Below are 22597 nucleotides of genomic sequence, written 5' to 3' on the forward strand. Positions count from 1 at the left end.
CCCGGTGTCTGTTTCCTCTGTATGCCCCACAAAAACTACAACGTTTCCCATCGAAGATGATTAGTTCAATTCTAAAGTTAATTTTACTTTGAACCTTAGAAAAAAAAACAACTTTGTATTGTGAATTCCACACTTCTAGGCCCGGTTTCAAAGAGAGGGCTTAGACTAAGCCAGGATTAGGCCTCAGTTCAATTAAGACATTTAAGTAGCCTAGCTTTTATAAATGTACATTTCATCTAGTGGAAACATTTGGTACTGCGCCCAAACAAAATCTTACTGAAAGCTAATTTTTTGATAGGCTATATATCAACCTCAAATTTGGAATTGGAACAACTTTAGATTTATGGCTTTTATTTTCTCAGTTTTAAAGTAAAATGTGTTTTGAAAAATATAGATTTCATATAAAAATTGAAAATAGTATTGCGGTGATGAGAATTTCAGCAGAAAATGTAGTAAAATAGGCTAAAAAAAAAATTTCTTTGTTGAAATTACTATTTCTGCAAGGTAGAAAGCACAATTTTATTATTATGATATTTTATATTACTAAATTATATTTTTTTAATATCTGAAGTCATTAGTGACATGGTGTTTTAATGGTTTCATGAATGACCCAAGTATAAATAAATAAGTTTAAATGGTTTCAATTTCAGCCTACTAGATTTTCAGCTACTTCAACTTTTTTGACGGGGAAAAAAACAACTGTCAAACTCCTCCTAAAATGTACATCTGATCTTCACTAAGGTTGGCACAGAAAAAAAAAATTACTTTATAAGACACACTAAGAGGACAGTTGAGGACATGCTGCCTAAAAGTTTTTTAATATATTAAACTGTTCTCATGTAACAACAACAAATATGATGGCAAGATGTCAAAATACATGAGGCTGTATTGCAATGCTTTGGCATACTGACATTTTACATGAAACCATAGTCTGATAACATAAACTCGGTGACAGTGCCACCTAGTGTATAAACAAGAGCTGCAGGCAATTATATTATAATTATGTTTAATTATGTATTTTAATCACTTTCATAAAATAATCACTGGGATGTTGCATCCTATTAAACTTGTAACAGATTTGCCACCACTGTGCTTGACCCCTCATATTCAATCAAAAAAATCAAACTCGTGAATTGACAAGGAAGAATTATTTTATAAGTCTGTATTTTGCCCAACACCGGAAGTTGCTACAGTGCAGAAGGACGTTATTGTGTCATAAATTAAAAAAAAAAAGAAACAGCAAGGCATGATCTTAAAATCTAAAAGTTGAAATAATGAAATAATGCAGCCATGCATGAAAACAGAATTTTAGCTCCTTTAAATCAAAAGGCACAATAAAAGGCCCTGAGGTAAAGAGGCCACAATGGTTTTATGACCAAAATACTACAAATGACATGTTTTCAATCCTTGAATTCAAGTGCCACTTTATAGGCATTCATGTAAGTACAGGAATTAATATCTGTAATATTCTGCCAAGGCAATTCAGTTATTTTGAGGCATTTACCAAAAAAAAAAAAAAAAAAAAAAAAAAAGAAAGAGAAATCATTAGCAAGAAAAACAAAATTTTGTCTAATAATAAAACAACTTTGCTTCGGAAAACGTAAGTGCCAGACAAGGGCTGCTGCTCTCGATAGATTAGTTCTGATAAAATTAATCTTTACTATTTTGTGTACTTTATTGATACGGTTTAAAATTAATTGAATTAAAAATAAATTGAATTAAATTCATAACACACTCATTAAATAATCAAATAATTGATCATTAAAAGAACAATGACATTGTCTTACATTACTACTGCCCAAACAACTGACAGTCTTTAGGCTTAGTTCAAATCTTGAACACAGCTTAAGGTCTTTACAATAATTTCAACAGAATAATTTTACAATAATTTCTTTTAAGTGTATAAGACAGTCAGCAACTAAAATAAAACAAGCATTTAAAATGGGGAAGCAAGACCCTCTTTCTGTGTGAAAACATTTTCCCCCAATTACATTTACCTTTGCCTTTTTATTCCTTGAAGTATAATTTTTTTATTGTTGAGCTTGGTGATAATTTTCCCTTTTCTGCCAGGATCTCATTAACTTCTCTATTCTTCCCTATTACAGTACAAATGTGCAACACGCAAAATAAGTAACAAGGGTAAAGAAAAATAAAATTGAAGCAGCGCTAATTAAAATCTAAATTAGAAAAATCAACAAATTATTTGGTCTGTAAAAACAAAAACACTAAAAAAGTAAAGGAAAAAAAATAAACAGTCAGTTTAATGTAGCCCTGTATTTAGATTTGGCACTTTTCCTTTCTGCAAGTAGAGACTTGCATTGGAATAAGTGAGAGAATTGAAATTGAAATTGAATTTAAAGAGAAGAGAATAAGAGCGAGAAAAGAAGAGGAACTAGAGGCTGAGAGATGGAAAAGAAAGGGATGAAGAAGGATTTACTGTACAGCTACACCAATAAATTAGATACTCCTGATGTGGTAGATATGGTGCCACATCAAGGTGCAGTAGGAGGAGAAAAAAACAATGACATCAAAAGTCCTGAGGATGTGTAATAGAGTTGAGTGAAAATTATGGCTGCAACAGAGGAAGGCTCAGATAATGGCGTTGGTGCCCCGAAGGCCGACCCCACGGGCAAACTGCTCCAGCAGGCCTGAGATGGCACCGGAAGGGCTTGGAGATGACGATTTGAGTCCTACTGTAGAGCTATAGGCTGAAAGGAACAATTCCCTCACTGCCTCCAATCTCACCTGCCTATCAGGTACAAATGTGCACCTAGAAAGAAAAGAGAGAAGAAAACACAGAAACTGCATTTATCATATTCTGTCCCTTCACTTAATGACCAAATTTTTGTGCCTTCCTCACAGCTCAATATGTACAAAAAAAAATCTTCATGCACTTTTAGATCTTACAATATCATAAAAGCCTGTGTCCTATTCACTTTGAAGATTTTACATTCCACTGTAAGAGTTTGTATGTGTTTTAATTTCAATATATTATTAAAAAAAAAAAAAAAAAAAAAATATATATATATATATATATATATATATATATATATATATATATATATATATATATATATATATATATATATATATATATATATATATATATATATATATATATAGAAAGAATATGCCTACTTCCATACTGTATAAGTAGGTAAAAAAAACAGTATGTGAGTAGTATGTCCGAATTCATAGTATTCATAAAACAGTAGGCGAAAAGTACCAGGATGACTACTTATGGTAAGATTCTGAAGTGTGCATAGGATGGAAACTTTACTATCCCATTAGGCCAAAGGAGAGGGTTTGTGATGCAACTGACAGCGTGGGCAATGCTCAAAGTGGGCTGGTACGGAACGGTACGCAGTACCAGCACTTCTATATTTTAAGCTGTAGCATACCCACATTTTTTTCTTGTGTACCGGCACTTCTCACATGTTGCCGGTACGGTGTCACTAGGCCCTTTTTCTACTCAAGAAAGTGGGCTGGTACGGAACGGTACACGGTACGCAGTACCAGCACTTCTATAATTTAAGCTGTAGCATACCCTAATTTTTTTCTTGTGTACCGCCACTTCTCACATGTTGCCGGTACGGCACCCCCCAAAAATTTTTGATTAGCATCGTAATCTGTACACAAATTCGTAAAAATTAAACCGCATATGAAAACGCCGGCAGACTTTGGCTCCCTACTTCTTTAAATCTGTGCTATATAGCGCATTCTTCAGTCTGCAGCGGTGCAGCGCCAGAGTATAAGCAGAGGACAAGGTGTGTGTTTATCAATAGACTCATGATATCTGCATCTTTTTTGTCATAAATTCCATTTACATAATGTCATGCAGGTAATTCTGTCATAATGTCATTCTGTCCCTTCACTGAAAGTCCATTCCACCAATACTTTGATGCTTCAAAAAGTTATAAAGAAATTGTATTGAATCAGGATGTTTAAGTCTTCTGAAGAGACATGATCGCTTTATATGATGAACAGATTTAATTTTTATTATTCACATATAAACATTGGTTAGTGCACTTACATAGAGAATATCAAATATGGCAAACAGAAGCTTAAAGGGTTAGGTCACCCCAAAATGAAATTTCTGTCATTAATTACCCTCACCCTCATGTCGTCCCAATCCCGTAAAACCATCGTTCATCTTCGGAACACAAATTAAGATTATTTTGATCAAATCTGAGGGTGTGAGATCCACACATAGTCAGCAATGTCATTGCACCTTTTGACATCCAGAAAGGTAGTAAAAACATTGTTAAAATAGTCAACGTGACTACAGTGGTTCAACCTTAATGTTATGAAGCGATGAGAATACTTATTGTGCACAAAAAACAAAACAAAAATAACGACTTTATTTAACAATTTGAACTGTTGACATAGTGAACACAGACTTCTGTGTTTAAGCCAAACGCCAGCTCAGTATTGGCCAGCTCCTGCGTCAGCATCACATGCATGCGCCATGGTGCTCACATGTACAGCTTTCGCCAATACTATTTTAAGAATGTTTTTACTACCTTTCTGGACCTTAAAAGGTACAAAGACATTGCTGTCTATGTATGGTTCAGATACCCTCGGATTTTATCAAAAGTATCTTAATTTGTGTTCCGAAGATGAACAAAGGTCTTATGGGTGTGGAACGACACAAGGCTGAGTACTTAAAAGAAATTTCATTTCTGAGTGAACTAACCCTTTAACCGTACTTGCTTGATGCACAAGAACAAACCTCTTTTTGTTCTTTCTTAAAGGGTTAGAGTTCCCAAAAATGAAAATTCTGTTATTAATTACTCACCCTCATGTCATTCCAAACCCGACTTTCTTTCATCTTTGGAACACAAATGAAGATCTTTTAATGAAATCGGAGAGCTTTCTGTCCCTTTGCTGACAGCCTACACAACTACCACTTTCAAGCAAACCAAGAGCAGACAGAAAGCACCACGACACATGCGTGTTATGTTGACACGAGAGCAGATGTTGTTGCGTGAATGTGCGTTGGAGGTTATTATTTTGTAAATAAAGTAGTAAATTATGTTTTTTGCACAAACAAAGCACACGTGTTTGAGGTTAAACCACCGGAGACACATGGATTACTTGATGACGTCTTTACTACCTTTCTGGGGTTTGAAAGTGGTAGTTGCTTAGGCTGTCAATGGATGGACAGAAAGCTCTCAGATTTCATTAAAAAGACCTTCATTTGGGTTCTAAAGATGAACAAATGACTTACGGGTTTGGAACGACATAAGGTTGAGTAATTATTGAGAGAATTTTCATTTTTGGGTGAACTAACCCTTTAAGCTCAAACATGCTTGTGTGACAAGCAAGAACAAACCTCATTGACAAATCTCGACTTTTTAATCAATGTTTTGGGTGAATGGAGAGAAATCTCTGATTTCATTAAAAATATCTTTATTTGTGTTTCAAAGATGAAAAAAGTCTTATGGGTTTGAAATGAGGGTGAGTAAATGATGACTGAATTTTCATTTTTGGATGAACAGTTATGTCAAGGGTTTGTAAACAGATGTGACAAAACATCTCATGTCAAAATAGATCTGTACATTAGGTATGCCCATAAGCATAAATGCAGCCTATTAGACATGTCGCTGTCTATGATGTCATTAATAATAATCAAACAACAATAATGCTGAGAGGGAAAAAAAAAAAAATCACGCACTGCTCCTGTCTGAAACTTTAATAAGCCCTCTACAGTTAGATACTTAAAGTATTCTTTATTGCTTTCAATGTTTCTTTGCTCTTCTTTATTACCTATTTTTCTTTGTATGTTTGAATTCGACTACATGACTACACACAGTTTTTTTAATTATTTTAATAGTGCTTTAAATAGGAAATTTATTTATACAATACTCCTTTAAAAAAGTAGTTAGGCTAAAGGTTCAGTGAACAAATTTAGTTCTCTTAATTACTGATGTGTGTGAATACTGACAAAAGCACGGTGCTGTGTCATAAAATTCTTCACATCTTCCAATGATGAAGCTGGCTTGGGAGCCTATTCCCATCATGAGAAACTCATAATTATCATATTGTTTGCGAATATATTACTGTTTTAATCTCTTATTTTCACAACTTTGTCCATTTTTTTACATGCCAAACCACCTTTGTACAGAGAGCACATAAAGTTTGGAACAAGAATTTCTAAACAAGAGAATGGGGGAAAGGAGGGCTAAATTGCATTTAAAGTTATGATTTTTGCAAACACCTTCTTAGTTAAAGTGACTTAAAATCTAGTGCCCAAATACAGGTAAACTGCAGGACTGGCAAGATACAGTGAATAGGTGGGGTTGGAGTATGTTTGAGACTCACATTCGTCCACTGGGACCCTCATCCTGGAAGCTGAATGGAAGAGGAGACTCTGAGGGCACCGGGGGAAGATCATGGATGCTCCCACATCCTGAGACAATCTGCCAACTGCCATAATCTGTGGATAGCGAGGAGCCTGACCGAGCATACTCGACCATTGGTCTGAGATTGAGAAAGACATTGGAAGTATTAAAAGATTAATAGAGCAAGAAAAAAAAAGATAGTTAGAAAAGACATTTTGTATAAAATTCATTTTGGCCAGTATGGTTGGTCCAATAACAAAATTTTGGCTCTTTGGTACTTAAAATTATTATGAAAGTGTGTGTGTGTCGACAAATTTCAACTTGTTATCATTAATTCATGCCTTTCGAACACAAAACAACTCATATACACTGCCAAGGTCAAGAACTAGAATTGGTTCTTCTTTACTTAGTTCACTTGAGTGCTGGTTCAAAGCCAGAGCCTTGTTTCAAATCAGTTCTTTGTCTTTCGACACCCAAAGCACCAGCTCTGAACCAGGAAAAGTGGTTCGTAAGTAGCACCAAAACATTGCTGGTCTAGAAGTAAGAACCATTTTTGTCAGGGGCTGGGGGGCGGGGTTACCATGACCAACAAGACGAACAGAAACTTGTGCCATTTTTGAAATAGCAGCTAATCGAGCTAATAGCAGCTCAATTGTAATCTCTGTCTATGCAAATTACGGGGAGCTTTCACAAACACACTGGATTTTAAATTGGTTCTTTTAAAAAAATACTATAGTTCCGAATACAAGACGGTGCTTTTTTATTGGAAATACATCTGAAAAAAATTGGGTCATCTTATATTCAGGATCTAGACTTTAGACCCACAACAATAGGTAACGCCAATTACATGTAAAATGAGTGTGTCATCAAGTGTCAGAGCGCAATTTTAGAAGATGGCAAGGCAAAAAAAAAAAAAAAAAAGAGTCTTAAAAATACTAACAGTCAAATAAAAAGCTTACAGCGGTCCTAAAAGCAGCCGCTTCGAAGAGACTGGCAGGCGGGTGTGTCGGTGTGTGGCCAAGGGAAGAAATGAGGGGCTTCCCATAACCAGAGCAGTCATCCAGCTGAAGGCACTGGATATGGCCAAAGAGCTGAACATACCCACAAGCAAGGCCTCTCATTTCTTGTTTCGCTGCATGCTGACACGCTTGCCTGTTGATTTCTTAGAAGTGGCCGCTTTGATGCAGCGTAGGAATAATACGGTGTAATGGATTAGCATTATGCTACAGAACAAGTCCTCCAACTTCATGGAGAAACTGCTGTCTTTTCAGCACTATGTGATTGGCCTAAAGAAAAAACATTCATAACCCCTGGATCAGATAGGTAATGCGGATCAAACACTTGTGTTTTTTGACATGCCACCATCTGTCACTGTACGTAAAAAAAAAGGTGAGAAATCAGTCATTGAGAGTTCTACTGGAAACGTAATGGTATGTTTTTTTGTTTGTTTGTTTGTTTTTTAATGTGATTGTTGGTATATTTTACCAGTATTTATCAATTTCAATATAAAAATTAAAATAGGAAAAATATTCAATAGGAAAATTATTTTCAAATAAAATAATTTTCTTTATAAAAGGCAAGATTAGGTTCTCAAAAAGCCTTTTTCCAAAAGGAACCCTAAGGTGCTTTCATCAAGCATGTACACTGAAAGACACAAATGGTTTGGTATAACTCCTTCCAAACAAAGACAAAACTATTTAATCGATTTACAAGCCAAACAAAACTGGCAAAAGCACTACAAATAAACTTTACAAGTACCAACCTCCTTCCTGGTACAGCTAATGGGGTGCTTCCCGTCCGTGTGAGATTTTGATCTGAGTGGTTGGATGAGGAAGAGCTTGAGGACTTAAAGGACCCCAGAGGACTAGCCTCAGTGATTACATTAGGTATTCGCTCCTCTGAAGTGATTGGTCGGTTCCAAAGCACAGAATTAGAAGACAATGGCATGCCTTTCCTCCTGTGATAAACACTAAATAAGTCAACAGCATTTAAAACCGCAATTGTTAAAACAACAATTATTTATTGCAATATAAAATGTGAACAAGAAACTGAAAATAATGAGTTAATTTCTGTGATTAAAATTGATTGTTTAACGCATTAAATAATAATATAAACACTTTACAATAAGGTTTCATTTGTAAACATTAGTTAACTATATTAGTTAACATGAACTAACAATGAACAATACTTCTACAGCATCTTAATATTAATTTAAACATTTATCAAAACATTATTAAAATCAAAAGTTGTATTTGTTAATGCACTGTGAACAATACTTTTTTGAAAGCATTTTTACTAACATTAACAAAGATTAACAAATGATATCAAAAATGTATTGTTCAATGTTAGTTCATGTAACTAATGCATTAACTAATGTTAACAAATGAGTCCTTATTGTAAAGTGTTACCATAATTATGCAGCATCCATTTTTCCTCCACTACTGAGGGTACGCCAATATATTTTCTCCACTTTCTGTGGCAGAGGTTTAAGCTTACAGTAGAGTGAAGCAGACCTACAGAGGACAATTGGCAAGAGACCCATGTGTAACCACAGTCTCCATCTGGCCACCTGACTGATCCCGCCAGTGATCCTGCTTGTCTTACATAGGTGTAAGTGCATTCATACTAATAAGGTGCCATTAAAACTGCTTATTTTGTAAGCCCTACCCGCTAGAAGTATGTGGTCCAGTGGTAATTGGGTCTGTAGCTTCTGCATGTAGACTGGAGGGAGCAGATGTATCTTCTGTGATGAGAGAGAAATCACTGCTCAGACTTGTCACACTACCCCGATCTCTGGACTCTGAGAAAGAAAGAAAGAAAGAAAGAAAGAAAGAAAGAAAGAAAGAAAGAAAGAAAGAAAGAAAGAAAGAAAGAAAGAAAGAAAGAAAGAAAGAAAGAAAGAAAGAAAGAAAGAAAGAAAGAAAGAAAATAAAACAGCATTTAGTCTATTTAAAAATAAAAATCCTGCAGGGACAACCACAAGCAGGAGGATCAAATACTATGACTATAACTAGATAGTTCTTATTATCACAGTATACATAAAGGTTTGTGAGTCTGCTGCTTGGCCACTGTAGTCAGAATATTCACTGAATCACTAATTTTAATGAAAGGATATTCTGAAAAACTGCAGAAATTTAGGAAAACAGGACTTACTTAACTGGCAGAGGTCATCAACTGTGAAGTCAGCATCTTTGAACTGAGAATTTTTTCTTCTGAATAGCAAAAAATAGGGAAAAAGTACAGCCACAAGATGCAATTATTTGGGTCCAAGTGCATTGAGAAATGGAACAAATATTACCTTAGTTTCCGAATTTAGCAGAACAGAATACATGTTTCACCAATTTGGTAAATCAAACTTTACGTTATGAAACAATTACAGAACCTATAAAGATGTTGAACTTACAGCCTGCCTTATTAGTGGAATTTGACAACATTTTGAGTGCAGTACAAGTGGAATGTATTTGCTAAACAATTTATAGAATTTTTTCCTGTGGGAATAATACATACAACATGTCACACCAATTAGACAAACTTTCTGGGAGGAGTTTGATTTTTATTTATAATGATCTAATCTAAAGAAAGAGAAATCCATATGGCCATTTGATTTGGAGATACAGACAAATTTAGAGGAAGAAAAAGCCTTTGTCTATCATCAGGCTGGTGCAAATCAAATTACAAACAGAATTTTGTCAATTTTGTATATTTTGTTTAGGTGTTATAGATGCTTTGTGATGTTAGGCAATGCCAATAACTGCTGATGGTCCTGTCGATATGCCAAATTCAAAGTTCAGCATGTATTTGATAATTACTGACCTATGTACTCCAAAGAATCTTCCTCCACAGTTTTTTTTTTTTTTTTTTTTTTTTACTTTGGCAAAAATCCAAAGACTAGTTTGCAAAATCTTAAATATTTTATAAAACTTTTAACCAACACCACTGGTTCTTGAGGCAAAGTTCATCTGTGGTACATGAAACAATTTGCCTGCATGTAAAACATTTCCAGTGGGTGTTTTTTTTTTTTTTTTCCTTCCAAAATTTCCCACAGACCCCCAAAAGTCAAATAAGTCAACCACATTTTGTTTCCAAATGACCTTGTTCAAAAGCTACTATAAGTTGTTTGGTCAGCATTTTTTTCCAGATATTTGACTCTCATTATAGACTGGGGGCAACTCTGGGCCTAGAGATCCACTTTCCTGAACTTAGCTCAAACTAACCAAACACACATCAAAGTCATTGATTTGCTTGTTCATCTCTCTCTCTCTCTCTCTCTCTCTCTCACACTCTCTCTTTCTTGCGCGTGATCAGTTCTCCTTGCACCTGAATGGTCAAATGCACACATAGTTGTCAAAATGTCTATCGTGTGGAGTATCTCAAGTAAATACAGTCGGTTATGGCTTAATTGGACGTAAACATATGGGTGTATACATATACATATACATATATATTATTCCCCCCAAAATCAAAATGAGAACCAACCTGTACTGAAATTACTGGTTACTGTTTTTTATTGCTAATACTGGATATCATATTTAAAATCATAAATAGCTTACCTTTGTTTTTTCTTGACTGAAAATGTCTCACAAACAATATGCTTCAGAAAATTGAAGCAAAAAAAGAAAATCTAGGAGAGAAAATATCAAAACTCAAATTGTTTTCATACAAAATAAAATTATAAAAAAAACACTCTTGACTTATATCTATATCTATATCTTGACTTATTTATTTATAATAAACATAGCAATCAACATTTATACAATTCTCACACACGAACAATGTCTGGAAGATGCACACCAAACCATAATTACCATCTAAATCACATAGACTGTTACTCCATTCAAAAGTAACAGATATTCTTGGCATAGGTTAAAAATAGGTGAAGTCTCACCTCCTCCCCCTTAGAGAGTCGGTCAGGCAACATGTGACTAGAAAACAAGGACAAAAAATAAAAATCAATAAGAATATTCTTATATTTTGTTGCATATCTAATGATGTTACAGCACTTCCTGCAGACACAGTTTCTTTTACCTGTAGCAAAAATGTTTATATTCATGTTGTTGAACAAAATGTGAAAATTAAATATATATATGTGGTAAACATTGCTTGAAGATGCATTCATGTTTTGTGCTTATTGCTTACAAAATTCAAAATTAATCAAAGGGAACACATGGTGCCAGGTAGCTTTATGGATTTCCTACAAATTAACGTCATAAAGCTGCTATTATAGTTATCTTATAATTTACTGAGTCACATTGCATACTGCATGTACCAGTCAAACAAGTGCCAAGAGATGAATGAGAATGTTAATGAATAGCTCTCTCCAGGTATATCAGAATTCCTTGCAGTGTTAGTTGTGTGCATTTAATAATAGCACGGTCGGTGTCTTCATGCATTAAATTAGTTGAGTTCAGTACTTTAGTAACATGAAAAGTTACCTTGTGTGATATATTTTATATTTTTTCTAATTTTTAGAAAAAATAACATGAAACGAATTATCAGCTTATTGTTATGTGCCAGATGTTTAATATTGGTACATTCCAAGACACAGATGTGTAAGTGAAACAGGAATGAGACTAACCCAAAAAGAAACCAGTCATATGCGATAGTCAGGTAAAGGATCTCAGACGGCTCCAGACTGGCATGAATGGCACCGTCCTATGAAAATGCAAAATTAATTCAAACATTCAACTCTTAAAACGTAATAATTGCCCAACATTAGCCACAACACAAACAATGGTAAGGAAAAATAGAAGAAATGAGTGTAGTTAGCACTGTGGGGTGAATAAAGTTATAAAATGAGGACAGATGTAATGAGATACAGGAATGGATACTCACTGCCCACAAGGAAAGTCTGAGCAGGGACACAAAGAGGGGTGTCCTGTCCCAGCCTGATATACAGTGCACCAGTAAACCGTTCATATCTGTAACACACAACAGGCCACAACACACCAAACGGTTATCCAAAACTACACAGACAAGTAAAACCTGTCGTACAGTTTGGTGAGGACGTGTGTAAGGACAGAAGTTTACCATCAGAGTTGATGATGTGTAGAAGCAGTTTCAGATAGTTCTGAGTCTGCTGCACCAGGTCCCATGACTGAAAAATACAAAGGCCCTAATTAAATTTAAGAACATAAATCTGTGGATCACCATCCTGCATTCTTTATTAACCTTTGTTAGAGTATTAATCATTAAGCTACACTCTTTATGATAACAATGACATTTTTCAAATTTTTCATTTAATTTTGTGAAGACACCTAAAAGCTATCGGTCAATGCAATATTCTCCCTCTTTGTTTTAATATGTATTTATATACACACCGATCAGGCATAACATTATGACCACCTTCCTAATATTGTGTTGGTCCCACTTTTGTTGCCAAAACAGCCCTGACACATCGAGGCATGGACTCCACCAGACCCCTGAAGGTGTTCTGTGGTATCTGGCACCAAGATTTTAGCAGCAGATCCAATAAGTCCTGCAAGTTGCGAGGTGGGGCCTCCATGGATCGGACTTGTTTGTTTAGCACATGCCACAGATGCTCGATTAGATTGAGATCTGGGGAATTTGGAGGCCAAGTCAACACCTCAAACTTGTTGTTATGCTCCTAAAACCATTCCTGAACCATTTTTGCTTTGTGGCAGGCCACAGCCAACAGGGAATACCATTTCCATGAAAGGGTGTACATGGCCTGCAACCATGCTTAGGTAGGTGGTACATGTCAAAGTAACATCCACATGGATGGCAAGACCCAAGGTTTCCCAGCAGAACATTGCCCAAAGTATCACACGGCCTCCGTCAGCTTGCCTTCTTCCCACAGTGCATCCTGGTGCCGTGTGTTCCCCAGGTAAGCAAAGCACACACACCCGGCCATCCATATGCAACAAACTGTGATACACTTGTGTATTCTGACACCTTTCTATCAGAACTAGCATTAACCTCTTGAGCAATTTGAGCTACAGTAGCTCGTCTGTTGGATCGGACCACAAAGGCCAGCCTTCGCTCCCAATGTGCATCATTGAGCCTTGGCCACCCATGACCCTGTCGCTAGTGCACCACTGTTCCTTCCTTGGACCACTTTTGATAGATGCTGACCACTACAGACCGGGAACACTCCACAAGAGCTGCAGTTTTGGAGATGCTCTGACCCAGTCATCAATCCATCACACTATGGCCCTTGTCAAACTCACTGCCCATTTTTCCTGCTTCTAACACATAAACTTTAGGCAGCAATTGAACATTTTCTCCTCAATGTATCCCACCCACTAACAGGTGCCGTGATGAAGAGATAACCAGTGTTATTCACTTCACCTGTCAGTGGTCATAATGTTATGCCTGATCGGTGTATATCCTTATACATGATATCAGTAAGCACTGTGCCTTGGCACCAATTACTAAACTGTTTTTGACAAAAACTCTACAAATTCACTCTCAAATGATCCAAAAAGTATTCTTGCAGGCAGTGTAGTTTGCTTCAACACATTTTTGGAATACGAAGCTGTCCAGCACACTGTATTTCCATCTAAAAGACAAAAAAAAAGTAAATAAAGTTGATGAGGAGCTCTGAGCACCTGGTATTCACTCCAGTTGATGTTGAGGTTACTTGTAAAGCGAATAGGAATTGTCAACGGAGCATCCACATAGTCCTACAAACACACAAACAACCAAAAGTGATGGTCAGTGTAAAATCAACTTTATTTACTGAAACAGTTTCTGTTACCTTCTCTGTCCAAACAACAATCTAGCCTAATATGCTGACATATGAAAGTGACTTTTAGTGTTTGTACTTGGTACAGACCTGATTCCAGTTGAAGACAAGTCCTTCTGCTGTGTAATCTCTGTCTTTATATTCCCTGAAGAATTCACATCCTGAAAACAAGCACATGAAACTACTACTATTAAAACTACAGTCCATTGTAACGATTACTGCCACTGAATAAGCAAAATAGAACAAAACTTGTTCCTTTAAATGAAATCAGCACAAGCATAAAGTGAAGAGCAAAGGCAAGATCTAGACCTGGATAAGGCACAGAGAGTAGGGTGAAGTCAGAGTAGCGTTGGGCCTTGTCCACCTTTTCTGAGGAAGTCACACTGAAGACAAACACAAAATTGTAAAGAGAGTAAGAGATCACTGGAAAGGCATCTCATACACGTATGAATAAAATTGAAGTCAACACACACAGTCATATCATAATTAGCAGTGGCCAGGGTCCAAAATTAAATCCCACAAAGTGCAAAAAGTGGGTAAATTCTCCATTTGGCCAGGGAAATGATGAATTTCAGTGTTACTGTAAGGTAATAAGACCATTACAGATTCGTTGGATATGTGTGCTGTGGGGGTACAGAAAACCTTACAGAAGTTAAAACAATGTTAGCATGAAGACCTATTTGAAAAAAATGGCCACAGGGTAAAGTGCAGCAAGACAACTGCCAAGTTGTCAAAAATCTGGAAAGCAGCCGTGCATTTGTGCAGAGTGCATGTGCCGTTTAATGTGCTTGAGAGACGCATCTCTCAGTGCAAAACTTACATTTTACTGTTATTTTCTATATTCTGTAAATGTTTCAAAATGAAGTCCAAAACAGTCTCTCATGACACCAAGTGAATTGTCTTTAAATTTCAAATGCCTTCCTGAGTGAGTGCACATGTACGTCAACTAGATGAAGCCAAAAATAGAAAGTACACCAAATTTATGTAAGAATGTATTTATAAGAACTGTAATGGGATTATAATAAAGAATCTCTTGCATTTAGAAAAATAAATAAAAGGTGCATTCATGCCATTTCGGAATTAATATAATAACGAGTTTCCTACTTTTTGTAAAAAGTGTTCACGTCCTTGTAGAACTCATAATTACAACTTGTAAACTATGATTTTTCAGAGAGCTCTGTACCACATGGCAAATGTACCACATGGCTGCTGCAGATTCGTGCCATTGATAGTGTAGGCATTGAAATGCATAGCTCTAGAACATGCTGTCATCTCATATTTACATCTTGTATGAACATAGTATAAATGACAGTAACATGTTAACACATTCAGAGGTGTGAATGTGTGAGTTTCTGGAGATTATTCTTCCGCTTACCACTTGAAAACTGTGACTGTGCTTTTGTTTTTCTGTTTTATCTATAATGTAGTAATTGTCCTGCTGTGGGCAAACAAGCTATATTAAGTGTATATTGTAACATTTATACATTTAATCTCTTTGGCAGATAATATAGAGCATATACAAAATAATTTCAGAATAAATTTAGAATCTATTTTCTTACAGTGTATGTTTAGAATTTGATTTAGAATAAAAATAAAGATTTCAATGGTAATAGTTTTGCCACCTTGGCTGGTAGGCAAAAAGTTCATTTTGGACCCTGATATTTGGGTATGAATGCCCTACATTATTTATGGCAGACACCATTTACAAAAATTCAGAGAATGGTACATAATGTAAATTTTAACAGAAGCATTCTAACATGAATATAACAGAAGTTCACTCACTTGAGGCCAAACTTGACCTTCTTCTTCTCTACCATGAGGTCACAAATGTAGTGTACAGACAAATACTTCAACAGCTTAATGTCAGAGCCCCTAACCTTATCAAACAACTGTGAATCATTCCTGTAGAAAGAAAGAAAGAAAGAAAGAAAGAAAGAAAGAAAGAAAGAAAGAAAGAAAGAAAGAAAGAAAGAAAGAAAGAAAGAAAGAAAGAAAGAAAGAAAGAAAGAAAGAAAGAAAGAAAGAAAGAAAGAAAGAAAGAAAGAAAGAAAGAAAGAAAGAAAGAAAGAAATTATTCTCACAAAACATACAAAAAATTAGTTAATAATTCAAACATTTGGCTCCTTGTGAGATTGTGTTCCTTGCCAGCTTATCTTACCGAACTGCACAGTCATCCTCCAAAACCTCTTCAGCCTCACCCAAGGTGTCATCTGAACCCCCTGAAATAGTTTGAGATTAAACCTAATGCAATCCAACAAGTAATTTCCACAACTACATCTATACTGCCCCATAGTATAAGCTCTCCGAGTCAATTACTGTATCGTGAGAGGTTCAGACCATGTGGTTCAAATGTTTCAATAATCTCTAAAACGTATTAATGGGGGGCAGTAGTGACCTAATGGTTAGAGAGTCAGACTTGATTCTGAAGGTTGTGGGTTTTATACTTAATACTGGAAGGAAAAATATAGGTGGGAAAGTGCAAGAACAGCGCTCTCTGTCATCCTCAGCAACTGAGGTGCCCTTGAGCAAGGCACCAAAGCCCCAGTCGCTACCCGATCTTGCCGCTGGAGGGCCACTACCTTGCAGAACATTATTAAACACACCTGAACCAGCTAAACAAATGCTGTGTTCATTCCATGTCATAATTACTGTAAAGAAACCTCATGCTTTTTAATCGCTCTCGCAGTACTTTGATGTCATACACTGATCGGTTGCTGCTTCAAGTCGAACACCTGCCGTGTGGTCAGGTGGTACACACCTAAGGTCTTCAAGGTACTGTGCCTTGAAGACCTTAGGTGTGTACCGATGTGGAATGACATGAAGGTGAGTAATTAATGACAGAATTTTCATTTTTGGGTGAATTAACCCTTTCATGATTTCTATATAGAAACTTCCAGGCAGGTGTGTTGATGGAAGTTGGAGCTAAAGTTTACAGGAGGTTGACCCTCCACAAGCAAGATCAGACCACTGCCAAATATGTGCTTGCACTGGTTCAGCGACTAGATATGAGCCTGTGCTACAAATACTACAACATTTTCATGCATATTCTATATTATTTTCACATAATCCCCAAATGTGAGAGATGCAGTGACAGTGGTGAACTGCTCCAACCAATCAAAGCACAAATGATAGAGGAGGTAGTGGGTGGAACATAGGGCTGGGTGATATGGCAAAAGTGTAATCTCGATAATTTTTTCCCATATCGATCGATAACGCTATACATTTCGATATATAAACTGTTAATGCTGCCAGCTTTAAAAAGATTATTCCAACTATGACTGAAGCCACAAAAATTTGAGGGTTCATTAATTACATTTTAAAGTATAGTTTATTAACAAAAACAGATTACACATTTGGCCTTAAAAAATTAAGACAACTTACTTAGAGTGCGACTTAATTATAAACAAGCCCGAAATACACCGGGACTCTTATTTTGAAATGTCTACACAATTGCAGGCTGATCCTTCAGATTACAGCCGTCTAAAACATTTTATATAAAAGCCATAAAGTAGACATTGTAATAATTCATCAACCCGAGTTCATTTGTGAAATATCCACCGCATCTCTGCAGCGCACGTGGGAATGTCAGCAGGAGTAAACAGTTCTGGCGCACACATAATGAGCAGGTACGAAACAGGTAGGGCGAGGGGAGATTTTCCACTAGTTAATTGATCGAGGATGGTTTCATTATCTTGGGCGGATACAAATATGAGATATGAGATATGAGAGGATAAAAATAATAAAAGCATAAATGTGTCTCCAAATATATTTAGACGGCCGTTAATATACCTGGGTGGCCCGCCCAAGTTAAGTCTATGTGTGGGAAGCACTGTGATGGAATAGGTTGGTTGAGTTGCCAGTCTTGTTTTTCACCGTCCGACGACATATTTTACAGATCGTTTTAATCTACGCCTGGTCGCTTTTCAAATAACCAAACCACTTCCATATAACTGAATTCTACTACCTTATTTGTTGACAATTTCATCTTTTTTGGATAACTCGAGGTTAGTTTCACTTTCGTCACTACTTCCACTCAGTTTTGTCGTCCTTGTGTCGAGCTTGCTTTACAAATTGCCGAAGGAAATTCACATCGTTCTTTGACGTGAACGTTTAAAGCTGCACGCTGATTGGCTGTTGTCGCATATTTCTGCTGTATGATTGGCTCTTATATTAATCCATATCGAGTAAAAATGCCTAGAGCTTATCATCGTTATTGACATATATTTTATCGCGATTCAATATGATATTGTTTATCGGCACAGCCCATAGGCACAGCCCTACATGATCAACACAATACAACTAGTCATATGCAAATTTTATGTGAGAAAACAGCCGATGGCCATGGGTGGCCAAAAGCTTACTTTGAAGCAACAATAGCTACATTAAGACTTTAATTTCACAAACCCATAACTATGAATGACCAACTGAGTTCCAAGGAAGGATAGAAGAACCAAAAAATTACTTATATGATACAAAGAGTGGAGGGGAGAGGATATACGCCATTACAACAGAGGAATAATTGTACATTTATTTTTTACCATATGTGTGCATTTTAGGGAACAATAATGCTTTAATATTTTAACTCCACTTGAGCAAAAAAACATATCTAATCTCCCAAGATCTATAAGCAGTTGTTTTGTTTTTTTGTTAGCTCTGGCTGCAATGTTGGAGCGAGCTTTGAAATTTGCAATACAAAGTGACTTGAGCTAAGTCAGTGCAGTGAGACAAGGAGTATGTTCAGTAATGAACAGTGATCCATTGTTTTTGCCCTTCTGGAAATTGAAACCTGATAGCACTGTTAATTTTGTTGACAAATGATTTTTCATATTTTCCGTCAACAACATTTTTTTCACTGAGAAAAGCTGGATGATAACTGAACAGTTTGTGATGACAAAAACTATAACGAAAATCTACTGACCTTTTTGTCAACGAATAAGTAAGAGATGAAAATGTTAGGGTGGGACTATTTGAGAAGAGATTTAATTACAAATATAGCTGCAAGCAGCAATTACGGGGCCAAGCACAAAAACGGCACAAGAAGCCAGCCAACATGGCCGTGAGCATCAGACCAACAGCAGCAGTGAGCAATTAGAAAAAAAAGTTATTAGCATTTTTGTCAAGTTTGTTATAACTTTTGAGCACGAGGTGGCGCTGGTCCGAAACTTCTCAGGCTGCTTCAGGGCATTGTCCTGATGACCCATACCAAATTAATGAATTTTGGTCAAACCCATCAGAAGTTATAAGCAAAAATAGCCATTTTTCATATCTCCACTCCAGTAGGTGGCGCTGCGCCGAAACACTGTATGATGCCTCAGGTCATGCTTGTGATGACACGTACCAAGTTTGGTCTGAATATGTCAAAGCATTGTAGAGATACAGCTTCAAGAGTAATTTTTGCATCATCTCTCAAATTCTTTGCTCCGGTATACGAAAACGGTTTGACTTATCAACTTGAAATCCATAACTTTTTGTCGGCATGGTCTGAAGATGATACGGTTCAATTTTGGTGAAAATCGGAGCAAAGGTCTAGGAGGAGTTTGAAAAAGTAGGTTTTTAAAGAAAAACAATATGGCGGACAGGAAGTTCAGCTGAATATGGCAAATTTGATATCTATGTTCTCAGCATGACCCAAGGAATCTATTGAGACCAGTTTCATTACAATCGGTAGATATTATCAAAAGTTATTAGCATTTTTGTCAATTTTGTTATAACTTTTGACCACAAGGTGGTGCTGGTCCGAAACTTCTCAGGCTCCTTCAGGGCATTGTCCTGATGAACCATACCAAATTTATGAATTTTGGTCAAACCCATCAGAAGTTATAAGCAAAAACAGCCATTTTTCATATCTCCACTCCAGTAGGTGGCGCTGTGCTGAAACATTGTATGATGCCTCAGGTCATGCTTGTGATGACACATACCAAGTTTGGTCTGAATATGATAAAGCATTGCAGAGATACAGCTTCAAGAGTCATTTTTGCATCATGCCTCAAATTCGTTGCTCTGGTATACGAAAACGGTTTGACTTATCGACTTGAAATCCATAACTTTTTGTCAGCATGGTCTGAAGATGATACGGTTCGATTTTGGTGAAAATCGGAGCAACGGTCTAGGAGGAGTTCGAAAAAGTAGGTTTTTAAAGAAAAACAATATGGCGGACAGGAAGTTCAGCTGACTATGGAAAGTTTGATATCTATGTTCTCAGCATGACCCAAGGAATCTACTGAAAACAGTTTCATTACAATCGGTTAATATAGTCAAAAGTTATTAGCATTTTTGTAAATTTTGTTATAACTTTTGACCACAAGGTGGCGCTGGTCCTAAACTTGGTATGCTCCTTCAGGGCATTGTGCTGATGACCCATACCGAGTTTCATAACGATACGCTAATGCGTTCGTAAAATACAGCATTTTAGCACCAAATTTAAAATGGCCGACGGCCAAAATGTCCAATATGGGAAAATTGGATATCATTCGACTCGGCATGATTCCCCGAATCCAACGAGACCAAATTCATGATTTTTGGCCAAACCCATCAGAAGTTATAAGTAAAAATAGCCATTTTTCATATCTCCTCACCACTAGGTGGCGCTGCGCCGAAACGCTGCATGTTGCCTCAGGTCATGCTTGTGATGACAGTTACCAAGTTTGGTCTGAATACGATAAAGCGTTGCGGAGATACAGCCTTATGTCTATTTTCGCAAGCACTACGTACAATTCGTTTGCGTGTTTTTCGAAAACGGTTTGAGAAATCAACTTGAATTCCATAACATTTTGTCGGCATGGTCTGAAGATGATCTGGTTCAATTTTCGTGAAAATTGGAGTAACGGCCTAGGAGGAGTTCGAAAAAGTACGTTTTTCAGAAAATTCAAAATGGCGGAAAAATTTTCATGACGGAAAATGACGTCATATGGTGCAATCGATTCGTCTTGACCCAAGGAATCAGAGGGAAAAAGAATTTTGTTTCTAGCCCTTATGGTTCAAAAGTTATTAACATAAACATAAGTGCAACTTTGGACAGCTGATGGCGCTAGAGGGATTGAGTTAGAGACTCCAAATTTGCTATGGACAAAGGTCAGACTGTCCTCTAACTGTGTGCCAAATTTCACAACTTTCCCGCAAGCGGTTCTATGGGCTGCCATAGACTTCAAGAGCGGAAGAAGAAGCGGAAGAATAATAATAAGCGTACGGAACGCCAACAATAACAATAGGTGCCTAAGCACCTTCGGTGCTTGGCCCCTAATGAATCTCTTGGTGAGGTAGTGAGGTTGAGCAAATTTGAATAACATACTGATCTACCCAGTGGGTATATAGCCTAGACGTGCTGCACATCTTATAAAATGTTTAAAAATGTCAACATCTGCGAGAAATGGAAAAAACTGACATATAGGGATAAATTTCACATTTGATGTCAAGGAAAACAAGACCATTTGTAAACCTTGTGGAGCAACGTCACAATCTCCAGGAAAACACACAGAAACTTACAATACAATACAGGGCCCAACAATAAGAACTGCACGATGGCCCTGGACAGTTGAAGGATTTGACAAAAAGTTTTTCATGCATTTACATGTGTTTTTCCAATTTAAAAAATAGAGTAATTTTAAACTATTTAAGCACAAGAGGATGCGAAACAGAACACAATTTGGGATGGTTCAGTACTCAGGGGCACACACATACAAAGCGCACACACAGAAAGCTGCCTCTATGACAGCTTACGAGTGCTGAAAGGACGAATACACATTAAAAAAAATATATCAAACTGTGAGTATTCATTTAAGCAGTCAGTTATGTCTTAAGTGAAAGTAAACAGTTGGGAGAAAATTGTATTTGAATCCATGCATTAGTTCTTAAAGTGACAATAGCCTAAACCTGCTGCTGTCTGAGTCCTTAATGTTAATTCAAATAACAAAAGATAAAGAGAAAATCACTCACTGCTTTTTACTGAGTAACTTTAGTAGCTTTAGTCGACTAAAATCCTATGATATTTAGTTGACTAAAACTAGACTAAAACTAAAACGATTCAGATGACTAAAATATGACTAAAACTAAATGGCATTTTAGTTAAAAGACTATGACTAAAAATAAATCAAAATTTGCTGTCAACATTAACACTGTCTGTGAGAAATCACTCACATAAGACACATTCTGTCTGCACTATTTTTCCATTGTTGGGAAATGTCTTTTGTGGCAGTTGCACCATGCATTTTCAGCATCTTGCAGCATGCTGTCAAGTTAAAAACTGTCAAATTTTGACATCATTTTGATGCTGGAACAGCTTGTTTTGGGAAGACGAACAAACACAGAGCTATCTTAGTAGCTTATTTGGAGTGTGTACCTGAAAAAATGTAGTTGTATCCAGTGCGACCATAAAGTTCACCCCAACCTGCTAGTGTGGAAGATCGACACACATGCTGCAACAGAGAAAAAAGGAGAGCTTAAGGTTGCTATACCAAAAAGAGAAACACAGGCCCCTGGTAAAGCTAACTACAGAGAAGTCTTAAAGCTTGTTGGTAGCTCCCAGTAAATTATACCAACCTTCAAAGTCATA

At 36.6% G+C, this 22597-nt stretch overlaps 1 protein-coding gene across 3 annotated transcripts in view; it reads right to left on the bottom strand.

Moving 5' to 3' along the window:
* Window positions 1-805: 805 nt before the first annotated feature.
* Window positions 806-22597, bottom strand: part of mtmr14 (myotubularin related protein 14) — a 28223-nt gene continuing 6431 nt past the window's right edge. For 2 of the 3 annotated variants that reach the window (XM_067372694.1, XM_067372696.1), the window contains 16 exons: window positions 22385-22460; window positions 16208-16268; window positions 15832-15951; window positions 14359-14432; window positions 14140-14210; window positions 13913-13987; window positions 12372-12438; window positions 12177-12262; window positions 11920-11996; window positions 11230-11266; window positions 10895-10965; window positions 9498-9556; window positions 9012-9144; window positions 8107-8313; window positions 6325-6483; window positions 806-2770 (listed from right to left, as the gene is read on the bottom strand). In XM_067372694.1, coding sequence (XP_067228795.1) covers window positions 2590-2770; window positions 6325-6483; window positions 8107-8313; window positions 9012-9144; window positions 9498-9556; window positions 10895-10965; window positions 11230-11266; window positions 11920-11996; window positions 12177-12262; window positions 12372-12438; window positions 13913-13987; window positions 14140-14210; window positions 14359-14432; window positions 15832-15951; window positions 16208-16268; window positions 22385-22460 — 1554 coding nt within the window. In that variant the 3' untranslated portion in view covers window positions 806-2589. The remainder of the gene's footprint in view (window positions 2771-6324; window positions 6484-8106; window positions 8314-9011; window positions 9145-9497; window positions 9557-10894; window positions 10966-11229; window positions 11267-11919; window positions 11997-12176; window positions 12263-12371; window positions 12439-13912; window positions 13988-14139; window positions 14211-14358; window positions 14433-15831; window positions 15952-16207; window positions 16269-22384; window positions 22461-22597) is intronic. The other variant, XM_067372695.1, reaches the window with a different exon arrangement.

Source organism: Chanodichthys erythropterus, chromosome 21 (assembly GCF_024489055.1).
Source record: "Chanodichthys erythropterus isolate Z2021 chromosome 21, ASM2448905v1, whole genome shotgun sequence".
Classification (NCBI taxonomy): Eukaryota; Metazoa; Chordata; class Actinopteri; order Cypriniformes; family Xenocyprididae; genus Chanodichthys; species Chanodichthys erythropterus.